Genomic DNA, 23,514 nt, shown 5'->3' on the forward strand with positions numbered 1-23,514 from the left:
CTCTGACTTGCTAAAACACTGCAAACAACACAAACCCAGAGCGCTGGCTGTTCCCCGACGGACTCTTTCCGTCACCTCCCCACTCGCTGTTGTTGCAGCACCCAGGGGTGAAGCCCATTGTGCCGGGATTAGCCTCCCACATGACATCCCTGCAATCACAATAAGTGCTCCAGAGCCTCCTATTCACGGCAGCAGGAGTGATAAAGGTCAGGCTCAGAGTGCTCTTTCCCAATTATTCTCCAGCCTGGCCCAGCCAGAGCAGACAAGAGCAAACACACCGGGACTTCACAGGCTACTGGAGTGCAAAAGCTACTCAGCTTCTCTTTAACGTCTTTGGGTTTAATCATCGTAGCTTTGAAGAGTTTGGATGATTTTTTAAATATATTTTCTCAAGGTTATTGAACCACCTGGAGTGGGACAAGCAGACCACAAAGGCAGCTGGAGCCCAAGACTGAACTTTTAAACCGAAGAGCTGCGAAATACTAATCCTGGGGCAAGGAAAAATGGATTTCCTCAGGTTTAGGGAGCCAGAATGATCCATCAGTACACAAAGGACTCCTTCCACTACTAATGTGTTTTTACTGGGGATAATTTATGCAAGAAAAATGGAGCTTTTAGCCTTTTCTCCAGAAAATCACTGCTTTTCAGAGTTACTTGACAGCAGTGATGGTGATGAAGAGGAAATACTTGTATGTGGAGAAGATTTAGAGCTTAATCCTTTTGATGGCTTGCCTTACTCCTCCCGTTATTATAAACTTCTGAAAGAGAGAGAAGAGCTTCCAATATGGAAAGAGAAATATACTTTCATGGAAAGTTTGCTTCATAATCAAATTGTGATGGTGGCAGGAGATGCTAAGACTGGCAAGAGTTCCCAGGTCAGTACAACAGACTTGGTTGGGGGTTTTTTAAATTATTTTTAGAACATTTAATGTTGTCTACTTTTCTTCTGCTATAACTATTTCACTAATACTACATATTCTTAAAAAATAATTTTGCAATAATTCAGTATGCACAGCTGTTGCCCTGTATTGGGCACATCAATATCCAAATTTACATTTTCCTTGTATGTATTATGCTGAGAACTGTCTGGTATTGCAGAATAAAAGCACCCAGTTCTGAAGAGATGCAACACACACAGTTGTACTGAGTTTAGCAGTTCTCAGTGCAGAAACAGATGTGCAGCCAACTATTGTAATCTGAGGTATTAAGGCCAGAGAGGGAAAGTGAAATACAGGAGGTGAATAAACATCAGTGCAGTCAAACATGGATTTAAAATTTATGAAACATTTAAACAACTTTCTTTAAATGTTCACCAAAAATTGGTACTTTATGTTTGTCTGTTACAAGCAAGTTTTACTTGGTTGATGGTGTTTTTAGGGTTCAGGGTAAGATAAGTTCAAGAGTAACACTTCTCAGATTGTCTCAGATGCTCATAAACAACTAATAAAAATCTCAAACTACAACTTTTCTGTATTAAATACTAAATTTAAAAATATCAAGCCCTTTCTGAACACTGCAGACCACATGCATGAACTGCTACAGTATAAAATCCAGAACCAAATACACACACAGCCTTAGAAAAATTCCGTATAAAATATTATTGTACCCACCAGTATGTTCACTGTTCATTTTTGTTTTGTTTTTATATCCAAATGTAACATCTCAACATGAAAACGTACCAAATGTACACTTCTAAATGTATCACAGAATGTATCAGCTGAAATCTTTCCTTCCTGAAATTATAGGTGTATTTCCACAGTCTGCACATAGACCAAGACTAAGTGTAAAATACTTTAGGACTTATCTCAGGTTTAGTATTTTAGCAGTAAATAATTCCTTCTACGTTTGGCTGGCCATTCTTTTGTTAATTTGGGGAATTTTGTTGCCTTCTCCTTAATCATGACTAAACTTGCCTTTTTTTGCTTCTTTTTGTCCATCATCACACTGAACCCCAGTGGAAATGGCAAACTCTGCAATGCCTGTTTTGGATTCAATGCATATTCTTACTTGGGAAGTGTGTTTTGGTTCTGATTAGTGCTACATCAGGAAAGACATACAGTGGATTTGCTGTCAGGTCATAAATGAAGGTGATAAAAGTACTCAGGGAATGAAGGATTGAAATCAGTAGGGCTGTTTCTCAGGGAGAATTAATAGTTTCCCTCCCTTCAGCCAGGAGCCAACACTTTTTCCAAGAAGACAAAACTACTTTGCAGAACTCATGCGAAGACATCACAGAAGCCAAGATGTCAGTTGATTCTAAGCACACAAACATCAACCAGGACTATCAAATTCTGCTCTGACAATATATAACAATCTCAGTCTGTTGCCATAGTAAACAGAGAATTTTCAAGCAAGTGTTAGAAGCCACAATATTATTGTTTGTGATTGGGAACAGGAGAAAACTTTCCTGCAGGTAAAGCTGGGGGATAATTGCTGTTGAAGGGCATCTCATACCTGCCAGAGACTTTGATGCTGGACACTGCTGGAGATCACATATTGAACTAGAGACATCACACTTCCCTCTGAAAATTCCTATGTTCCTATAAAAGTGACACACACCCACCTGGTGCCTGGAATGACTTTTGGAGAGCAGTCTTTCTTGTTACTGACTGTAATTTATACACAGCAAACTTTGTATAATAATAAACTGCTTGGTAAGAAATGTTAGCTTTTAAATTGTCCTTAAACAAATTGAATAAGATGTAACACGTTGCTGGTTGGTTTTTAAACATTTTTAGAAATACATATATAACTATACCGAATAAATTATTTATGGCTGATGCACCTGATTTTATATGTTGATCAAGTAAAGGATTTGAAATCTAATACCTTCACTAAAATAATATTTATAATGCAATTGCACTTTCTCATGACAATAACACATGAATATTTTCCAGCGTTGATTTTATGTAAATCTATAAATTAGAGCACTGCTGTGCAAGCTGCTGGAGCAGATCAAGTTTCAGTGATCACTGTTTGCAGAGTAATTCATCTGAAATTACATATATTTACTGTGGCATTTGTCAGTTTGAAGTCCTGTTCTTTGTGGGACGTGTTTCTATGGATATGATAAAACACGAGCAGGTTTATTCCTGTCAGCAGCCCCTGACAACAACTGCTCTAACCACGCTGGATCCACCAGCAGGTCCTTATCACGACACTGCTGGTGCCACCTCCTCCCTGGAGGCCAAATCTGTCCCTTCCGCAATATATTCAAACTAATCTGAGTCCAGTTGAGAAATTCCCAGGTAAACCTCCTCATTCCTGTTGAGCACTTACGAGATTCCAAGCGCTGACATCTATCAGGGCAGACGATTTCCGAGCGAGCGCAGCGGGTGCTCGCGTTGATTTAGTTGTTCTACGCTGTCAGCTGCCGAATTACAGCCTCTGTTAAACATGTTAAACACTACATCCTGGTGGTTTTTTTCCCTGTTTCCCTGCAGATCCCTCAGTGGTGTGCCGAGCACTGCCTGTCTGCCCGCTACCAGCACGGCGTGGTGGTGTGTGCGCAGGCGCACGGGCGGACGGCGGTGAGGCTGGCCCTGCGTGTGGCTGATGAGATGGATGTCAACCTTGGCCATGAAGTGGGGTATCTCATCCCTTTTGAAAGCTGCTGCACACCAGAAACTATCCTGAGGTCGGTGCATTTGGGGTTTTAAGGCCTTCAGGCTCGCCTTGAATATTGTGTGCAGTTTTGGGCACCGCAATATAAGGAAGATATGAAGCCATGAGAGAGCGTCCAAAGGAGGCAACAAAGATGGGCCTTGATTTGAAGCCAAGTGAGGACACTGAGGGCACTTGGTGTATTTGGCTGGAGAAGAGGAGACTGAGGGGAGACCTCACTGCAGTTACAACTTCCTCAGGAGGGACAGGCACTGATCTCTGCTCTGTGGGGACCAGGGACAGGACCCAGGGAATGGCCTGAAGTTGTTTCAGGGGAGATTTAGCTTGGATATCAGGAAGAAGTTCTTCCCCCAGAGGGTGGTTGGGCACTGACCAGGCTCCCCAGGGCAGTGGGCACAGCACCAAGGCTGCCAGAGCTCAAGGACTGTTTGGATGATGCTCTCAGGCACATGGTGTGACTCTTGCAGATGGTCCTGATGCTAAGGGTTGGACTCGATGATCCTTGTGGGTCCCTTCCAACTCAGCACATTCTGTGATTTTGTGATTAATGTGTAGCTCACAGCTCCTTGCAAGTGCAAAAGTTTGCAGCTCAAGCTCTGCAGTTCTTAGCTCTTGAAAACAAAGAAATCCAACACTGCTTTATACAGCTATGTATAATACTTTAAAATGCAGATTTGTGATCAATCAAGAAACAGTAATGGGTTTGAAGGTGCTAAAAATCATAGTAGAGATTTAAGTGGGCAAAACTTCATCAAGCACCTCAGTGACTTCCTTTTTTTTTCTCTACTTTTGTCTCCTCTACTTTCCAGGACAGGAATGTTCATTATCATAAGAGAACGTGGGATAATCTGTCTCAAAGTAAAGCTGGAATTCAAAAGCCATCCAAAATCATGGCTAGATGAGGGTACATTCAGTAACAAGAGAAAAAAGTATTTGGGAGGATATTTAAGAGATAAGAAATGCGCATTATATATTAACTATAGGCAGGTGACACCAGCAGCACAGGGATTGATTCAGCTTTTGAGCCTCCCAGAAAGTTAGGAGAGTTATTTTCTCTGGTTCCTTAATATGGCAGGCACAAAACTAGATCACAAGCCTTTTTCCCAGCCACTGATTTCCAGTGGGGAAGAGGATACTCGCCCCTTCTGAAAATCAATTTCAGCCACTCTGCCTTTTGCACATCCTTTCTCTTTTCACGGAGAACGCTGTAAACCTCATCCAGCAGCACAACTTCCTGCAGCTGCTCCAGCTGGGAAAGGGAGATGAATCCTGTCCTCTCACACATCGAAACCTGGTTCAAAATTTCAAAGTCCTGCTGAGCAACACAACAAAAATATAACATCCTTTAAAAAGAAATTCAGGAGCAGGAATAACAGGGACAAAAGTGAGGGTATGAATTAATCTCCCATCTTGGTTCTGGCACTGCCTCACGTGCTCCTTCTTTTCCTCCTCTGAAAGTATTAGCTCCAAGCTCAGGAATTGTTTGTGGTGTGTAATATGCTTAGATAGTTTGGAAGATAAAAGGCAACACAAGTCATGATTTTAGGGCAGAAGTATTTCTTCTTTTGCCTGGAGCATCCTTTCAACCACAGCGCCACTGAGTGCCATTGAATCTCACCGAGTGTGTAGCTACTTAAAGAAGGATTTAAGCATGGAGCTGAGACTGTGCCTTATGAAATCTTTCTTGTTAGAACAGAAACAACCAAGCTGTCCCCAAGCCCCTGACTGAATATTCCAAGCCACTTTGCAGAGTTTTCTGTTTCTGTGTTGCAGATACTGTACAGATGACATGCTGCAGAGGGAAATGATGTCCACGCCCCTCCTGAGCTATTACGGGGTTATTATCCTGGACGACGTGCATGAAAGGACTGTTGCAACAGATGCATTGCTTGGCCTTCTCAAAGATGTGCTGACAGCAAGGCCAGAGCTGAGACTGGTGGTCCTCACTGCCCCCCACATGTGCAGCACTCTGCAGGATTACTGTGGCGGCATTCCCGTCATCCGGGTGGAGATGAAGCACCACGCTGAGGTCGTGTATTCCTGCTCCACCCACAGGGACCTCTTTGGGGCTGCCCTGAGGCTGCTCCTCGAGATCCACCACACCAAGGAGAAGGGGAACATTGTGATCTTCCTGGCGTGTGAAGAGGTAAGAGATTGATCTACTCTATTATTTCTGTGTTTAGATGGCCTATAAATATCTTATTGCCAGTGCCTAAGACCTGTACAATACTTGTATCTTCTTAAATATAATAATTAAGGTAAAGTAGGGAGGTTTCTGAATACTTTGATCATTTTACATATTGTAATTGGAGTAAGAACACAGTAGTTTCACGAGGAAAAATGCGTTTCTCTTGATTACAGGAAATTGAAAAAGCTTATCAAATGATCAGACAGGAGCAGCCTAATTTAAACCCTGACCTTGGCGAACTCATCCCCGTCCCCTTATACCCCACAAAGCAAGACCCAATTCCCAAACCAACGCCAGACAAACAGAAATGCTGCAAAAAATACAGGAGGAAAGTGCTGCTCACCACAAGCTTTGGACAATCTTTGATTTGGATTAAAAATGTGACCTTTGTCATCGATGTCGGTGTTGAAAGAAGAAAGGTCAGTAAAGCTAATCAGAGTCTGTCACAAAGGAACTGTGCAGAGGGGTCTTTTCAGGGTGGGGGAAAGGGAAATGTGCAGCTCAGATTGATGAAAATGGCTACAAAAGGACCATATATTTTTCTTTTCTGTCGTAAATCAGGTTCTGTCGTGTTTTTAAGATACAAATTAATAAAATCTACATAACTTTCATGGATAGCTCATGTGAAAACCAAGCAAGAAGTCACAATTACTTCCTAAATTCAGTCAGAAACCAAAAATTTCAAGTTTCTAAAGCCAGATTAACACATCCAGATGAAACTGCCACTCATTTGAGCACCAAACCAATGGCAGGTCATGGTTTGGTCACTGACAATGACAGGTCACCTCACTTTAGTTTTGGTCCCAACTATCTCTTCAGTATCTTATAGTTAAAGCAAAATACAATCAGTTCTTGGGTACCTACTGGCAGATTTCCTGATTTGGTAGATCAACCTCATTCTTTGTTTAATGAGTTAATAATCCATGTAGTGTCATAACCATGTAACACCACGGGATGCTCACACAGGGAAACTCTCCTTTTTAAAGCTGCTTGTGCTCCTTCTGGATGTGTGTTACCATCCAAGTACCTCAAAATGCTGCAATTTATCTAATCAACCTTTGAACTTTTACAGTTTATTCTAAATATGCCCTCAGTTCTTGTTTCCCACCCTGGGAAGGGCTAGTGCAGCTGCAAAAAAAATCTCATTTCTTTCATTCATAGAAAATTGATGAACTAAAGAATGAGTAACTAGGTAGGAACATGTCATTACACATGAGTTTGAAAGCTGCACTACTACAGACTTTGTGCCTGTCCCACATAGTCTCCTAGTCAAAATAAATATTGCAGTAATAGGCAAAAGAAACAATATAATACAATTGCTTTCTATAATACAAGGTGGAATAACAAAAATTGAAGTCAAGCGTTCCTAAAATCTTGGAGTAGGGTCAATAATCCTGATTAACTCTGAAAACAGTTGAGGGAGAAGCCTGTAAACTACCAGGACCTTTCATTTTCATTGTAAAAACCTGTCATTTTTAAAGGTTCTCATATGGGGGTTATAAACTAAGTCATACGCCAGTCAAGCTAAAAAAAAGTCCTACTTTGGTGTGCAAGAAAGAAGAGCCTAAAAGCAGTTTTCAATTAGACCATAATAAGCCAACTTATTTCTAAAACTCCAGGTTTTTTGGGTGCCAAAAATGAATCTCATTTCCATAGTTAACCTGAAGCCTGAAGTAAAATTCAGTGCTTCCAGACTTCTGTGACTCTAAAATACGAAGCAATGGGAACAAACCAGTTCCAGCAGTCCTGACAGCCATCAAAACACCTCTATTGGTTATGACATTTTTACCTTTAATTCAATTATTTTGTCCTTACAGCTGAAGTTTAGTTCTGTAACATTCGTCCCTCAGCAATTCAAACACATCCAACCCGTGTGGCCGAAAGTCAGATGAATATTGAGAGAACAGGGAAAGTTTAGTGCAAAACAAAATCCCACCTAAGTCTTACAGCTGGGATATTTACCTGGAGGAAAAAAATTTGTCCCCTGCACTGAAGGACAGTTGTTTTTTTTTTAATAAGACCCAGCTTATAGGAGACAAAGATATTTCAGATGTCATGATTAAAAAGTTGCCTTATCCAAACAGCCCTTTTATGTCTTGCTGAACACTGTGGGGGTTATGGACGTCATTGGTGGCCAGAACAGAGAGTGAATCAGCTCCTCAGTTTAATCAAAATAAAGTATAATTAAGAAAAAAAAAGAAACAGGGCATTGTACATCTTTAATACAGCTGCTGTCTCCTGTACTGAATTGTCAGATTTCAGTGTTAAGACAAAAATCTGGAGTTATGGAACAAAATGTTATTAGACTGTTATTGGAAGAAATAAATAACTTTTTTTGATGCTTTTCTAGATGACACCATTTTCTGCTTTAGTAAGGTGCATTTCTTCAGAAAAAAGACATTTATCTTAGAGCACACTTGGAGTTACTGCAAAACTCTCATTTTGTCAGTGCTGACTACTCTCATTTCCAAGCTGGTGACATAAAAAGAAATGAAACTGTTACGACACTTTTTGTAAAATGACCTAGAGAAGAATTCAATACAGACCATTAATATCTTTGTAGCCTTCTTGTACTTATCTGATGCTTAATATCTCTTTCATTTAAAGGTGTACAATCCTAGAATCAGAGCAGACTCTGTTCTAACCCAGCCTATCAGCAAAAGTCAAGCAGAGATGCATAAACAAATTCTGGGCATGTCTCCATCAGGTAGAATTATCAGCTCAACATTTACATCCATTAGCTCAAATTATTAATAGAATCAAACTGCAATGCGAGGGAAAAAAAATTAAAAAAAGGTAATTTTTCCTGAAATCTCTTCCAGGCAAACTCTTCTGTTTGTATCCTGAGGAATTTGCAGACAAAGAAATGAAACCACATGTCCCAGCCAAAGTGCAGGAATCCAACCTAACCAGCCTGGTGCTCTTCCTGAAGAGGATGGACATTGCTGGCTTTGCACACTGTGACTTCATAAGCAGCCCAGGTAAGGGAGATGCTCCAATTTTTCATCTTTTTGTTATTACTTTTGAAGGTATTTAAACATTAGTTTTGCCCTGTTACTCCCAGTATAGTTTTTTATTTAAATACTTGTAATAATATTACTCTGCTTTTACCACTTACCTGCTACAACAGTTCCCAATTCAATAGCTGCACTTAAAAAAAAATACCATAAAGTATCTGAATGGAATTGGAGTGAAAAAAAAAAAATCAATATTCCAAATATCTTCTCATCTAAGTTTCATATTATTTTCCCGGAACCCACAAAGAAAATGTGTGTCCCATTGTACAGATATCCAACAAAATAGATTCCTTTAATCAAAGGTTTACAACCCAAATAAAGCACTGTTGTTACCTGGGGGATATATGTGGAGGAAATGAGCTTCCTTCTTATCCTCCAGCATCTCCCACCTCAAATTTACAATGAGCTGTTACTTAAGGACAATATTCTTTATAAAATAAACCCAAATAAACTTGCAGTGCTAGACAGGGAATACACTGAATTTTGATGTAAGCATGTGAAGGAAGTTGCTTTTTTTTCTCCTGACTTCATAATTTAGGACTTTTTCTATAGAAGAGTATTCTCTGTTCTGGCCTATCAAAACACCCAGCAAATCCTGTTATTGATTTGAAACCCATTAAAGTGAAGGAAATAGCACTGGTTTCACTGGTCTGGGGTGGATAATGGCTTAATTCCAGATAATTTTCCAGTCCAAATAGGAATAATTCTTATATTATCCTGCCTTTCCTCTTGGACACACATGAATTTGAAACAATCACTTGTCTTCTACATGTTGTGCACTGCAATTAATCAATAATAGAGAGTTTAATTCCCACTATTGGGTGTTGCAATAGATTGGAAGTGGAATTTTTAAGAAGAATGTATTCTACTTTTCTCTTGTTTGCCTATTTAGCAGAAACATGCCTAAAAGACATATGAGAAAACATTGCCAGTCTGTGCAAAAGCTGATGCAAATCAAAGTATTTTGTCCTTGTGAGTGTCACCTCCTGTGTTGAATCTAGGAAGCCTGCATGGAAAATGCTTATGGAATACAGCTGTCTTCCACCCAAATTTAAAATGTATTTTACTACAAAAAAATATACTAAAACATGTAAGTTTTTTTACTGGATACGAAGGAAGTTGTTCTCGAACTGTAGAACGAATTAGCAAAATTATACCAGGAAAAGCATTCACATTTTGGGATTTAAAGACACAGTGGAGAGGCATTCAGAGAAAATGAAATGCTAGAGGCGTTTAAGGATTTCACAGATGTAGGGATTGTAAGTTTTGGCTGTATTTTGGATAATGCAGCTGAAGAAAAGCATTGTGTTGATGAGTACAAATCATGAAAGCATTTGGTGAATGCATCAGCTTTACTTGGATGGGTGTTAAATATGAAAAAGTTTGTGCTAACTAGTCTAAAAGTGTGAGGTCAAGTATTGAATAGTTTTAGGAATTACTGAAACGGTGTGAGGAATGTCAGACAAACTGTTTGAACAAAGGAAAAATCCCACAAACTCTGTAGGGGTCCCCTGACAGGAGATGAGAAAGTCTGCACCATTTCCTGGTCTCCTTCCCATCTTAGGCCACACACAATTAAACATTTGAGACAGAGCTGTAATGGTCTAGTACAGCTCTTCATTTATCCTAGGATAGGTCACACATTGGTTTTCTCTCCACTTTAGAGCAGGCAATGAACTTTTCTCCTACTGGTACTTAAACTGATCCCCCACCACAATCCCCCCTGTAAACCTGACATGATCAGAGCACAGTCTGAAGGACCTGCTGTGAAACACATTTGTCTGAAAGGAACAGGAACACTGAAGGAAGGAATTTGTAAGGGGAGTCAGTTATTTTATTAGACCAACCTACAGAACTCAAAACACACGTCAGGCTTTCAAGCACATAAACCTCAGAATGGTTTGAGTTGGAAGGGACCTTAAAGATCATCCAATTCCACCCCCTACCATGGGCAGGGACACCTTCCACTAGCCCAGGTTGCTCCAAGCCCTGTCCAACCTGACCTTGGACACTTCCAGGGATGGAATTTGGGTCCTTCATCTTCACAAGAGCTTTGGGTCAATGATCTCAGCTTGTGAAAGCCCAAGTTTTCTCATTCTGTGCCAAGATAGACCCAACCAGCCACAGATACTCAATGCTACACTGATCTCCAGTAGTTAAAATCCAGCACAATTATACAAATAGATATATATAAATATATAAAATAGACTGTCCCTAAAATCACACCATGGAGCCCCTGCTGCCCAGCTCCAAATATCACTGGTACCCAGTTACAAGGGAGCTCTGAAGGTTTTTATTGCTAGTTATAAGGTCAAATAGATGTTACACCTTCTCTGGGTTATGTGCTGCAGGACAGTGATGCAGAGGAGGCAAAGAGAAGAGCTCTCAGAGATGGGAAGTGTCCTCTCCTGAGCAGGAGATTTTACCTTTCCAAAAAGGCTTCATTATCTATCATAGAATCATAGAATCACAGAATGGTTTTGGGTTGGAAGGGACCTTAAACATCATCTAGTTTCAATTCCCTGCCATGAGTTTGACTATTCCATGGCTCTTCACCTTGGACTTGATTTCCCTTCAAGAAAGGGAGTAAAGACACTGCAGCATCTCCCATGTGCCACAGGTTTTCCTCTGGACCCTTTCTGCCCAACTCACATTCTCACCTTTCCTTTGCAAAGGAACAGATGGAGGCTTGGGTTTTTTTTTTAATCCATGCTGAACTTCTCCTAAACAAAATAATATTTTCACTGAGATGAGTAAGGTATGGACAGGAACTGGTGAATAAACTAATCAGAAGGACACTGAAATTCATAGCAAGAATTCCAAGTACTTCACAGTCCATTTCCTGCACGTGAAGGAGAGAACATACAGCAGATAAGAAGTAAAAATTACATCAGTAAAACATTTTATTTCTGCTCAGCAACAATGTGCACGAGAGGTTTTTTCCTCTGCTCTTTGAGGAAAAATAAAAGCTGGGATTAACTCTGACTCATTACTGCATTATGAAAGCAACAAACATGTCAGGCTTACAGCTGCTGCATTTAATTCATGCCATAATCGAGAGCAGCTAATGCAGCTTGTTACCCTTTTTAGGATTCATGAGCCATATGAAAATGTATCTGGCACTGCAGCTCTGAAGTGCATTACTGGAATTCCTGTGCCACTATAACAGGGATGTGTTTACATTTGCATCAGTTAATCAGATAGATTTTACTGTGTTTTATAATGGGACAAAAGAATTCCAGTCCCATGGATTGCAGCAGTGTTATGTGTTTTTGTAAATCACTGGAAAATCCTTGTTTAAACTATGCAAATCAGTATAAAGATGAAGCCGTGTAAAATTTCTGTAAGAAATCAAGGTGGAAGCAGTTTGCAGATTCTGCATTCATTCACAATTACCATAAACAACTTTCAGAATAAAGTATTTGTTGATGGTCATGGAGACCATGAAATTTGACAGCTGCGCTATTACAACCCCACCAAGAATATATTTCTAGAAAATCCATCATAACAAAAGTTGCATAAATGTGTATAATTTCAAATTGTTCCAGGAAAGAAAACTGTTTGCTTATTTTTTCAGTAGAAACAGACTGTCAAAGACAGAAACTCAATGTACCATGTAAGGTCTGCTCAACAGAGACCACTTCATGGCAGATTTAGTATCTCAAGTTTATTTGTTAATTCTCTGATGGTTTGATTTCTGAATTTCATCAGTTAAGTAGTGTTATGTCTCCTAATGAAAAGCTTTCTGATAGCATAGACATGGCCACATAGGTCATGGTCTGTGCTGCACAGATCAGTGGAAAAGGATAAAAGGAACTGGAGAAGGTAAGGACCAGACAGCAAACAAAGGAAGGAAGGACAACCTGTCCCTTGGCAGCAGGAACAAGGGGCAGGGCAGTAAATACAGTCTAATAACTGAGCCTACACCCCACTGAAAGTAGCCAATTCCTTAGAGCTTGTATCACAAAGGGCATCCCAAAAGGTTGCCCAGAGAAGCTGCGGCTGCCCCTGGATCCCTGGAAGTGTCCAAGGCCAGGTTGGACGGGGCTTGGAGCAACCTGGGACAGTGGAAGGTGTCCCTGCCCATGGCAGGAGGTGGAACAAGATGGGCCTGAATGTCCCTCCCAACCCAAACCAATCTGGGAGTCTTAGATGAAAAATGAGAAGAAGGGAGGGCAGTAATGATATATAATATTATTTAAATGATTCTCTTTCTGGATATCCATGTTGCACAGTCATGTAGGTGCTCTGAGGGCGACACAGAGCAGACAGAAAACAAATGTTGCTAAGCAGTCAGTGCTATCCCTGGTGTGCAGATATTATTCAGTGTATGCTGTCAGGAAAGTGCAGGTCAGGCTCTGCCTTGCCTGTCCCTCCTGGCAGAAAACACAGCAGGGACCATGACCAGCCTCACTGGAGTGATGAAGCAGCATAAGGGGGAATGGAAAGACTGCAAAGTGTGAGTTTGGAAAAGCAATGTTTAATGATCAACTATAATTTCAAAATAATAGTTATAGAACTAGTGGCTTCAGAGCAAGACAGACTCATGAAAAATCCTCCCTCAGTTACAGGGGAAAAAAGAGAATCAGGATGGAATCTGCATACAGAAGCCTGTGCTTGGAGAAGAAAAGCCTTTGCATGATTTGAGGAAAACTTGGCACTAGATTTGTCCATATCTTCAGTTTGCTATCCAAGGAGCAATGCTAAAAAACAGTAGCAGCATTCCTCAGAACTGTTCTCCCTGCAGTAATTACTTTGGCAGTTCTTCCTGTTGCTCAGCCCAACAGGAGCTGGAAAACTTGCTGTTTGCCAGGCAGTGAATCAGCTCTTTAAAGACAACATCCCTTCACCTGACATTCATGTCAGCTCTAACTTTACAACAGTTATTTCCATGGAAAGAAAAGATCTACCAAGAAAAAGATATTTTACTTACACAATGTTTGCACAGAGCAGAAGGAACACAGGAGCTGTGGATCCTAAGTGGACTATTAAAAATTTTGAAATTTAAGTTTCCTGTCTCTAATATTCACTTATTTTTGAACTTTGACCAAACCCCTAAATCACTTGTTCCTTACGCAACAACAATAATACTTCTGTATTTATCTGGTCACACCTCGAGCACTTAATTTCAGCCATGTGGGACGTGACACTGAAAAGACAGGTGCAGCTATCTTTAGAGACATAATTTACTGTTCATGTCAAAGTTACAAAAAACTGAAACAAAGAATATCATTTTAAGTAGTTTGAGACTCTCAGATAAATGAGTTCAGTGCTAACAATGACAATTAATTATATATTTGCTTTACTAAGCCTAAGAATGATCAAGAGCAGGGTCTGTATTTCTATAAAACTGGTCAGATTTCCTGAAACAAGCCCAGAGCAACCCAGTCTTGAGCAGCCAAAGAACACAGACAAGGGAAAGACAATACCAGATTAGGAAATACCTTTTCAAATTCCAGGGATGTGACAGTTTCTTGGTGAAAGCACAGGACACATCTTGAGAGCTTCTTTTTAACTCTGCTCCTGTGAAAGCAGCGGTGGAGCCACAAAGCTTTGTGGTTCAGCAGTGACTGGAGTTGGCATAAACCCCTAAAAATAATGACATTTGCTGGCTAGAAATAGTTGTAAGACAATGCACAACTCTTCTTTAAAGAAGGGTTTTCCATATCTAAACATCTCCACTACTTTTGGTTTGTCACAGTTTTTATTTAAATAGGATCACACCATAAAAAACTCTCCAGTGAGCACTTGCTGTTCTTACACTGACTTTTTACTGATTTTGTGTCTCAAAATGCAGCCCCATATCTGAAAGCCCTACTCTGTATTTTTTATTTTTTACTGTTCCTTCACCTGCTCTAATCCTTTACTATCTTGTCCTTTCTAGAGCAATAAAACTCCAGGAGTCTTCTTTTTCTATTTTCAGAACACTCATAGCAAGACAGGGAAGTAATTTGTGCTTATAAATCTCAAGACAACTAACTCTAGGGCATAAAAATGCAAACTACTGATGCCATCAGGAGATCGAAATTGGCTGCCATATAACCATATATTTTGTAAGTTCTAGCACAAACTACTTTGTTGATTTCTGGAAATTAGCTTTCCATGATTCCCTAGTAATTACCATGTATCTGAATGACCATTTTACTCTCCCTGTATTTTCAGCCACTGATATTTATTTCCTGTCACTGACTCTTAGTCATCATCAGCTGTTACTTTTCATTTCTTTAAAACCCCTAAGTATTTTCTTCTCAGATGCTTCAGCTTTTGTAAGGGCTCATCTTTTATCCCATTAAACCTCATACACCTGGCAATAAAAGTTCTCTCTAGACAGAAAGCCCTCATGTTGTAAAGGCAGAAGTAGGAATTCTGAGTGAAGCAGGTCCACAGTTTTAACAAGAATTTACAGACACCTGAGAGAATTTGTCTGAAAACTGGGTGTTTTAAAGTGAAGCCACAACACTGGCAGATTTACACACTGGAGAAGTTGTATAAAAACTCACGTAAGGGGAAATAACAAATCATTTTTTTTTCCCCTTCAGACATTAGCAACAGAAAAAGGTTAAAAACAACAGGTGCTTGTTTGCCTCCCATCTTACATTTTTTTCCTTACTTGATTATAAGTAGTTAATTACAGAGAGATGGCAACAAACTAAAAGTTCACTGCCAGTGAAGTAAAAAACTCCTCTTAAGATCTTCTTGCAGCTGTGGTGTTATGGAGAAATGGGACCCACCAGCTAATTACAGCCTTGCTTTGCTTTTAACCTCGGTGATCAGAAGTGGCCTGCCAAGAGACATTCCCATTCCCAACAAATGCAAGAAATTACTTCTAGTCACCTAATGAAGACACAAGTCCAAATACACCCCCTGCATGGGTGGGCAGCTGTGGCTGGGGCTTGGTTATTTTATTTTGAGGTTTTTTTCACATTAATATGCAATCTGCCAGCAGCCCATAGAGGGCTGACAAATTGCCAGAGCACTCATTAACTTCCAGGGCTGGGGATGAGGCCAAGTCCTGCTGCAGTGGAATTTTTGCCACCAGCTTCAAGGGGACTAGAATTGAACTTGTTATCCATAAAACTGAGGATACATCAAGCAGTTCCTAAAACTGGCATAAGGAGGGAGTTGCTGCAGTGACCAGAGGGCAGTTATGGATATAAATGAACTGGTACTCATAAAACACATTGACCACTGCAGTACGACCTGGGGTAGAAATCTACCTTTGAAAAGAGATGGGAGGAAAGAACCTTCACACTTCAAAAGCTCCCAAATTTCCCCCAATGTCTTTCATGCTCTAGCAACTACTTTCTGGAGTGTAGGCTTGACAACTTCTACCCAGCCTTCAGGTTCCCTCTCTCCAGCCCCAGCATGCACATGAAGCTCTTTGCTCTTTTGGCCACAGGGACCTACTTTCATCATCATCAGATTTCCTACAGACCTGCTCAAGTTCTAATTTTAAGTATTGATTTGCTCAATCCTGTCCTTTCAGGACATCTTCCTATATTTTCATTATGTTTTCACCTCACTGTTCTCACTTCTACCTATGGAGGTTGTAAGGAAGTTATAGCCTCCAATAAGAGAAAATTGAACAGTTAATTTTGTGGAGTGAGAAAGCCCAGCCAGTTGCTAGAGATACATTTTCTTTTATTACATTCCCATTTTTCTTCTGACACCATGAGAAACTACACAAAAAAATTAAAAATTAAACAAAAAGGCAACCAACTCCAAATACCTGTAAGAATAAGATAGTTACAATTTCTGTAACTGTCTTCTGTTTAAAAAGCTCTTTCCTGGAGCTGTTCTGTATCCATCAGCACCCCTCAAATGAGACCACCCCTCTTTAAAAAGAACAAACATGCACCCAAAAAAACACCTGAAGGCTGCCAATAGTGGAAGGAGTTTTGACACAGTCTGGGGACAATAAACTATTTAGCATTGTCTGGGCTTTTGACAAAAACTGTTCCAACATGAAAATTATCAACCAAGTTATCTACAGCTCTCTGAGTGTACCTCTTATTTTCTTCCTCCAGACTATTCTCAGCCTTCCGTTCATCTATTACTTTTTCTTCTTACTTATTGTCAAATAAAAGAATTTGACTTTTATCATTTTTACACAGGAAATATAAACCTGAAATACTATAATGAGCGTTCATTCATTTTTAAGTAGCCATTCTCAAGAATTGGAATTCTCTGTCCTCTTTCTCAGCTCCTGAAAGCCTGATGCAGGCTTTGGAAGACCTGGATTACCTGGCAGCCCTGGATAACGATGGAAACCTTTCTGAATTTGGAATTATTATGTCAGAATTTCCCCTGGACCCACAACTGTCCAAGTCACTCCTGGCCTCGTGTGAATTTGAGTGTGTGGATGAAATGCTCACCATCGCAGCCATGGTAACAGGTACCAGAAATCATGTCTTACTGCTTGCCTTGTGCCACCTGCCAAATCCATGTACTTTCCTTCCAAGTCTATCCACAAAAGCAAATTTTTGTTGTTCTCATCCTGCTTATTACAAATACATTAAAATCTTTGGCTGTTTTAAGTCTTGCCTTGGTGTGCAATGAAATATAAGTAATGACTCCATAAGAAGCATTCCATTTCCATGTTTCAGCTGCCTGACTGGGCTTCCACTCTTTTGACAGAAACATCCCTTCAAAATTAACTTTCTTATCCCATATTAATCTACATTTGTTACAGACAAAGTTAGGGGAATTTCTGATTACAAACAATATTGAACTGTTGACCTACAAAGAATTACTTTGTGAACTTGTCTCTCTACTTCAAGTATGTTATAAAACCAACATAACTTCGGACTCTCAGGTAGAAAGGACATAAACCCACAGGATATCAAGCTGCATTAATTGTTCTCCATATATTAATTGTTCTCCAACTTTATGCCCAAGCTGGGTTGATTTTTAACAGTGGCCCTAAACTTGTAATAAAATTTTTAAGTACATGTAAAAAATGTAAAAGATTGAGCACAGGCACAACTTAGTTTTTAAAAAGTTCAACCACCTCCAAAGACACAACAGAAGTGAAATGTACTGGGAGGCACAATTTTCAGTGTATAGGGGTAAATTAAGGCATTACAGCTGTAAATTTAGTTTCTTTCTATAATAAATAAACCATATGGATTCTGGCTAAATTGGATCATGCCACTATGAGGCATTTTTGGCAGCATTCTGGGAGAAAGCTGCTCACCTCCCTTTCTGTCTACAGCACACATTAACTCAACAAGAGACTGAGAGAAACCCTATTAAATAAACCCCTAGTGGGTTCAGCTCTTCAGCAGCTGGACACCAAAGGAAACTGAGGAAGAAAAAAACCAACATAACCACTGTGTTGATTTTTTTCCAAGCTCCTAATTGCTTCTTACACGCTCCTCCTGGGACAGAGGAGATCGCCCTGACCTGCTGGAGAAGGTTCTCCCACCCTGCAGGAGATCACTTTACTCTTATCAACATCTTCAATGCCTTCAAGGAAGTCAGTGCTAGCTCTACAAACCAAGGTGAGTGTGCCCATACCAAAAAGAAGCACATTGGGACCAGTTTGGAAAAGACAAGCCAAAAATCTGATCAGCTGTTGTCATAAACCCTTCCTGAATGATTCCTTCCAGAACTGCTGATTTGCAGGGAGAAACCTATGAGTAGCTACTGCTAACGAATATTAGTTTATTAACTAATTGAAAATAACCTAGGACAGCAGTCCCCATCCAACATGGATATGCAAGCACTGTTCCAGTAGTCATTTGAAGTGACACTGATGGTTCCCTCTGTAAAAGCCCAAATCCAGGTTTAAGATGTGAAAGGACATAAATAACAGCTCAGGAGGCCCTCGATTCCCTCAGCAGCCCAACAGTTCTGATGGTTTTTTGATAGCTGTCAACTCAAAGAAAAGCTAAGGGGAAAAATGGAAAGTAGTAAAGGTCACATTAGGAAACCAACTAAAAGCCAGGGGACTGCACAGCAGCAGCAGCTCTTCACAGCATTTTCCTGTGCTCAAACGTCTTGCTCCAGGTCATTAAACCCAAGTCCAGTGCTTAGACCATGGAGGGATAAATCTGCACATAAATCTAAGTAAAACCCTCAGACAGGAAAGTAGGATTATTTCCCATTCAGTCATGCTGGATGCTGAAGGGAAGTCCAGGAAAACCAGTCCGTTTCCAGAATGCAGGGCCATCACCAGCACTACAGATGTGATTTCAGCTCCGTATCCTGGCCTGAATCCAGAAGGCCTGAAAAACAGAGCTGCTATTCATTCTCTTGAAAGCTGTTACTTTTAACAGACCAAATGAGGGATTTTATTCAGAAAGAAATAGTTTAAGTTCTATAAAACTAAGTGAGGATATCAGGAACTGCCCACTGACTTCACAAGGAACATCAGTGAGCCCAAGACATCTGTGTGGCTCATCACCAGAACTGCAGACAGTCCAGACACAGCTACTCCCTCCAAAATGGTTTTAATTTCTCGCTCCACTCAGAGAGCATTTCAGAGCAGGATCTCTGTGGATTGTACCTATCAACAAGACTTTGCTTTGAGCCAAAATACTGGTTTTTTTTCCTCCCCAGAGTCCAGCACTGAGAAGTGGTGTCGGGATTATTTCCTGAGCTGTCCTGCTCTGAGGATGGCAGGAATCATCAGAGCCGAGCTGGTGGAGATTATGAAGCGCATTGAACTCCCCATTTCACAACCAGACTTTGGATCAAAGGAAAATGCACTAAACATTAAGAAAGCTCTCTTATCTGGTTACTTCATGCACGTAAGGAAAAATACCGTGGTTTGATCTTGCTGCATTGTTAAATCATACAGAATGCTTTCAGAGAATTTAAGTTAGTGAAACCTCTTGGTCACCAAAAAGAATAAAAGTCATTTTTTCCATGGTGTATCAAACACTTCCACCCATTCCAACCTTTTCTCTGGAGTTCAGCTATCACAGAATAAGAAAAAAGCAATAAGAAAACTGTCAATATGACTTTCACTTAAAGAACTCTTTTACCTCAAAAAACTCTTCTACCTTGTAACATTCTCTTAAACATTATTTCCTTTTTGAAGGTGAAAATACCCTGGAAATAGAGAAATGACTTGAATATATTTAGGTGCACATAATACACAGCATCTCAGCCTAGTAAGATACTCTGATTGTAATTGTAAACATAAGCAAGATTAATTTATTCTCACTGGAACAGGTTTTCCTTCACATCACTGTGCTTCATCTCAGCACAAGAATGACCCCTCCAAACTACACTATTTCAAGTGTCCTGCCACACATTGTATTTCAAAGTCCATGAAGAGTATATATCTTAAAGAATATATGTTTATGTTTTCACACAGACCCTTCAAAGCCAAGTTCAGACACTTATGCACTCACCTGCCCTCATCTGTTGCAGAGTTTCCTTTCAAATATACAGATGAACATTTTCTTTAAGCCTCATTTCATGGTATCCAGTCCCCAGCTTTCCCACACAAATTTGGGAAGAGGTTTAGCCTCTCCAGTTGAAAGTGTCTGAAGGCAAGTTTAATTTCTGATTTTAATATATTAGGCAAACACTGATCAATTGAGCAGTGGATGACTCCCTGCATTCTTTTTTTTTTAGATTGCTCGTGATGTGGATGGCTCAGGGAACTACCTGATGTTGACACACAGACAAGTGGCCCAGCTCCATCCTTTCTCATCCTATTACAACACCAGAAGAATTCCTGAGTGGGTTTTATTCCACGAGTTCAGTCTCTCAGAAGACAATTCCATCCGAGTCGTCTCTGAAATATCACCTGATCTGTAAGTTAACAATGATGAAACTGCTTCTTCCCTCCTGCCTCTACCACAACATCATCACTTTGTGGGGATAAAAACCAACAAATCAGTAAAAGAGGCATAAGAGAAAAGGATAATCTCCATACTTAGTCAAGCAAGAGGAGATGGCATCACTGTAAGATGAAAAAATTGTTGCTTTTCACACTTTTTATATTCACTAGTGAATATATGTGGGATAAATTTTATTTCTTTGTTGCCAGAATTGTTCTGTCACTGTGTGTAGCTTTGCTTGATGGCTCCATTTTCCTTCAAAACACGCACTGCATTAAGGCTCAGAGCTACTAGAAAAGGGAAGATGTGTGATCTCAACCCTTACCATTATTTTTGGGCAAAACAAAACATGATTTAAGTCAGCCTTCTGCATTTCCCAGCATGTGCTGATCTGTTCAGGTACTGAACTAAGTCTCAATAACTGCCACTGTAACTGTCATCAATTGAAAAAAATACCTTATAAGTTGCAAAAGCTTCTCACAAAGTAAAATACACAGAAATAAAATCCAAAGAGTTAACCAACCAGTGTACTCACAGACTAATCCAGCTCGAAATGTCTTTGTTCCCTGAAAACCTATTTTCCAGCAAATCTTTTTTTCAACATGTTTTCTGTACCCAGCCAGCTGAATCATCCTGTATCAACTCTCTACGGATTCAAGAGGCTACAGTCTTCCTGCTGCAAAAATCTCTTTACACCAAGAATATACATTTCCCTGTCCCATCTTTTCTATTTCCCATTTTTATAGGAGAGCCTTTTTCATAATGTTATTGAACCAGTATGTTCCAAACCAGGAAAATGACTATTTAATGCCATCTGCACCACTGAGAACTGAACAACAATCACCTCAAGTGAGGACTGAGTATATTAAATGCAAGTCTAATGAAAGCACAAAATACTACTACATCTTGCAGAGAATTTTGGTTTCTCACAGACAGGTTGGATTTTGGGTTGAAATACCAACTTTGCAGCTGTTATGCATCACCTTTTGCGTATGAGTGGAAATAGTTATTCAAATATTTCAGAATTCAATTAAAATTGAATTATGTTTTGTCTCATTTCCTCCCCAGATTCGCTGAGCTGGTACCTCAGTATTATTTTAGCAATCTTCCTCCTAGTGAAAGCAAGGATATTCTGCAGGAAGTGATCAATCACTTGTCACCTGTTTCAACCACAAAGGAAGAACAGAAAACTACCAATGACAACAAAGAAAACAAGGAATTTCCCACTGAGGCTCCCACTGAACAGAGATGTGCCATTCAGTGATTTCAGACTGAACTATGACATAGTGGACAACTACAAATAAAAGCAATATATGCAAAGTACATCCCCACCTTAACACATGTAATTATTTCAAACTTTTGACAGAAATGTATTTGACAGAAGAAACGCAAAGAAAAAGCACTTTTCTCAACAAAAGGAGTTGCATCCATTATTTCATAACAAAAACACATGACTTAATTTTGGTTAAAAATACACTGAGCAGATCTTCAAGTTTTCTTTTGACACTGGGATTTTATTGACTGCTTGATGACGATACCAAAGTAAAATCGGATGAAACATTTTAAAAATATTAATTTGATGGCTGTTTTTAGGAGCACAGGGGAGGCATTTGAGTGGAACAAAACCGTTACCACCAAGTCTCGTGTGGAAAATATTGCCAAGTCAGAGTTCTGCAAGGGCTGCCTTACAAAAACCTGGTGTTTGCAGGGGAGCTCAGAGTGAGAGGTAGTCTTTGAGTTTCTCCATAATGGCATTCATTCCATCAGCTGGAACTACCATAACAGTCCTCAAAGGCTTCATTGGTACATCATCAAAGGACCATCTGCCACCCAGGCAGGTGTCGCTTTCCTCTTGCACAGAGTAGTTGAACTTCAGGAGGGCTTTCTGAACGACACAAATAAAAGCATTCAGGTTAAAATTCTTCATTAGCATGAAGACAATACATCACCTAAACAAAGCAAAAATAATGAACCTATTATGCCATGCTTATTAAGAAGTTTTCTCCCATCTCAAAAGGTCCACCCAAAAAAACTCCGCTATTAAGCGTTTTAAACTATCTGCTTTTCACAGGATTTATATGATTCATATTAAATTCTAAAATGACTGCTATCATTACAGTTTAGGATCAGAAAAATTACCTAAGACAGAGGGGGAAAAAAAAAAAATCAGTGTCCCCTTTATACTCTTACTGTGCCTTATTTCAGGTCGTTTTAAGGCAGCACCTCATTCCATACAATCACATGAAGAAAGGCCAATCCTTAGAAGCTATTGTGCAACTAACAGGGATCTTGGACAGGAAAATCAGGTTCTTAATAGACCTTCAACCCTGGAACAAGAGCAAACCACCATGTAATTCTGAGAATTAGCCAAAACCCAGATAAAAGGGACAGCAGGAGAATGCAGGTGGAACTGAGCCTGCACTAAAGATGATGGATTGGTGTGGACAACATCTGGAAGGCCTGAGGCTGTGAGAAGGCTCTGCTCCCTTCATAGCCTACTCTTAAAACTGCTCAGAGTGCTAAAAATTAACATATCTGCAAGGATATGAGGAACAGTAATTCCCCTCTTTCACACTGCCAGTAGAAATCAATATTAAGGGCACGGGTACCAATATGAATCCTGAAGAGAGTTTCAAAAAGCTCTTGGAAAGGTTGGAGCCACTGGAAGACATATTTGTGCTTCTCCAAACAGGCAGGTGTTTATAATGTGTATTATTTCTTTTCAGGGATATATATACTGCATACAAAGTCCCTTTTTATTAGCTTTACTAGACAAAATACCTGATGGATAAGGAATATGTATCTAAGAAATGTTTCTAGTTTTCCCACAAGTCAGATTAAGGAGTATGAGCTGAACCATTTAGTAGAAAAACTTCCCTAACCACTT

At 39.9% G+C, this 23,514-nt stretch overlaps 2 protein-coding genes across 2 annotated transcripts in view; one reads left to right on the forward strand and one right to left on the reverse strand.

Annotated features, from left to right (window-relative positions):
• DHX32 (DEAH-box helicase 32 (putative)) lies at positions 1 to 22,778 on the forward strand. Its single transcript, XM_064663552.1, has 11 exons — positions 1 to 875; positions 3,444 to 3,637; positions 5,398 to 5,770; positions 5,986 to 6,231; positions 8,420 to 8,519; positions 8,635 to 8,793; positions 17,033 to 17,224; positions 18,183 to 18,332; positions 19,393 to 19,583; positions 20,419 to 20,600; positions 21,696 to 22,778. The coding sequence occupies exons 1-11, from the start codon at positions 606 to 608 to the stop codon at positions 21,889 to 21,891; spliced, it is 2,253 nt and encodes a 750-aa protein (XP_064519622.1). The 5' UTR covers positions 1 to 605; the 3' UTR covers positions 21,892 to 22,778.
• Positions 22,121 to 23,514, reverse strand: part of BCCIP (BRCA2 and CDKN1A interacting protein) — a 10,345-nt gene continuing 8,951 nt past the window's right edge. The window contains exon 7 of the mRNA XM_064663553.1: positions 22,121 to 22,512. Within this exon, the coding sequence (XP_064519623.1) occupies positions 22,342 to 22,512 (171 nt within the window). The 3' untranslated portion in view covers positions 22,121 to 22,341. The remainder of the gene's footprint in view (positions 22,513 to 23,514) is intronic.

This window comes from Pseudopipra pipra, chromosome 8, assembly GCF_036250125.1.
Source record: "Pseudopipra pipra isolate bDixPip1 chromosome 8, bDixPip1.hap1, whole genome shotgun sequence".
NCBI classification, from domain to species: Eukaryota; Metazoa; Chordata; class Aves; order Passeriformes; family Pipridae; genus Pseudopipra; species Pseudopipra pipra.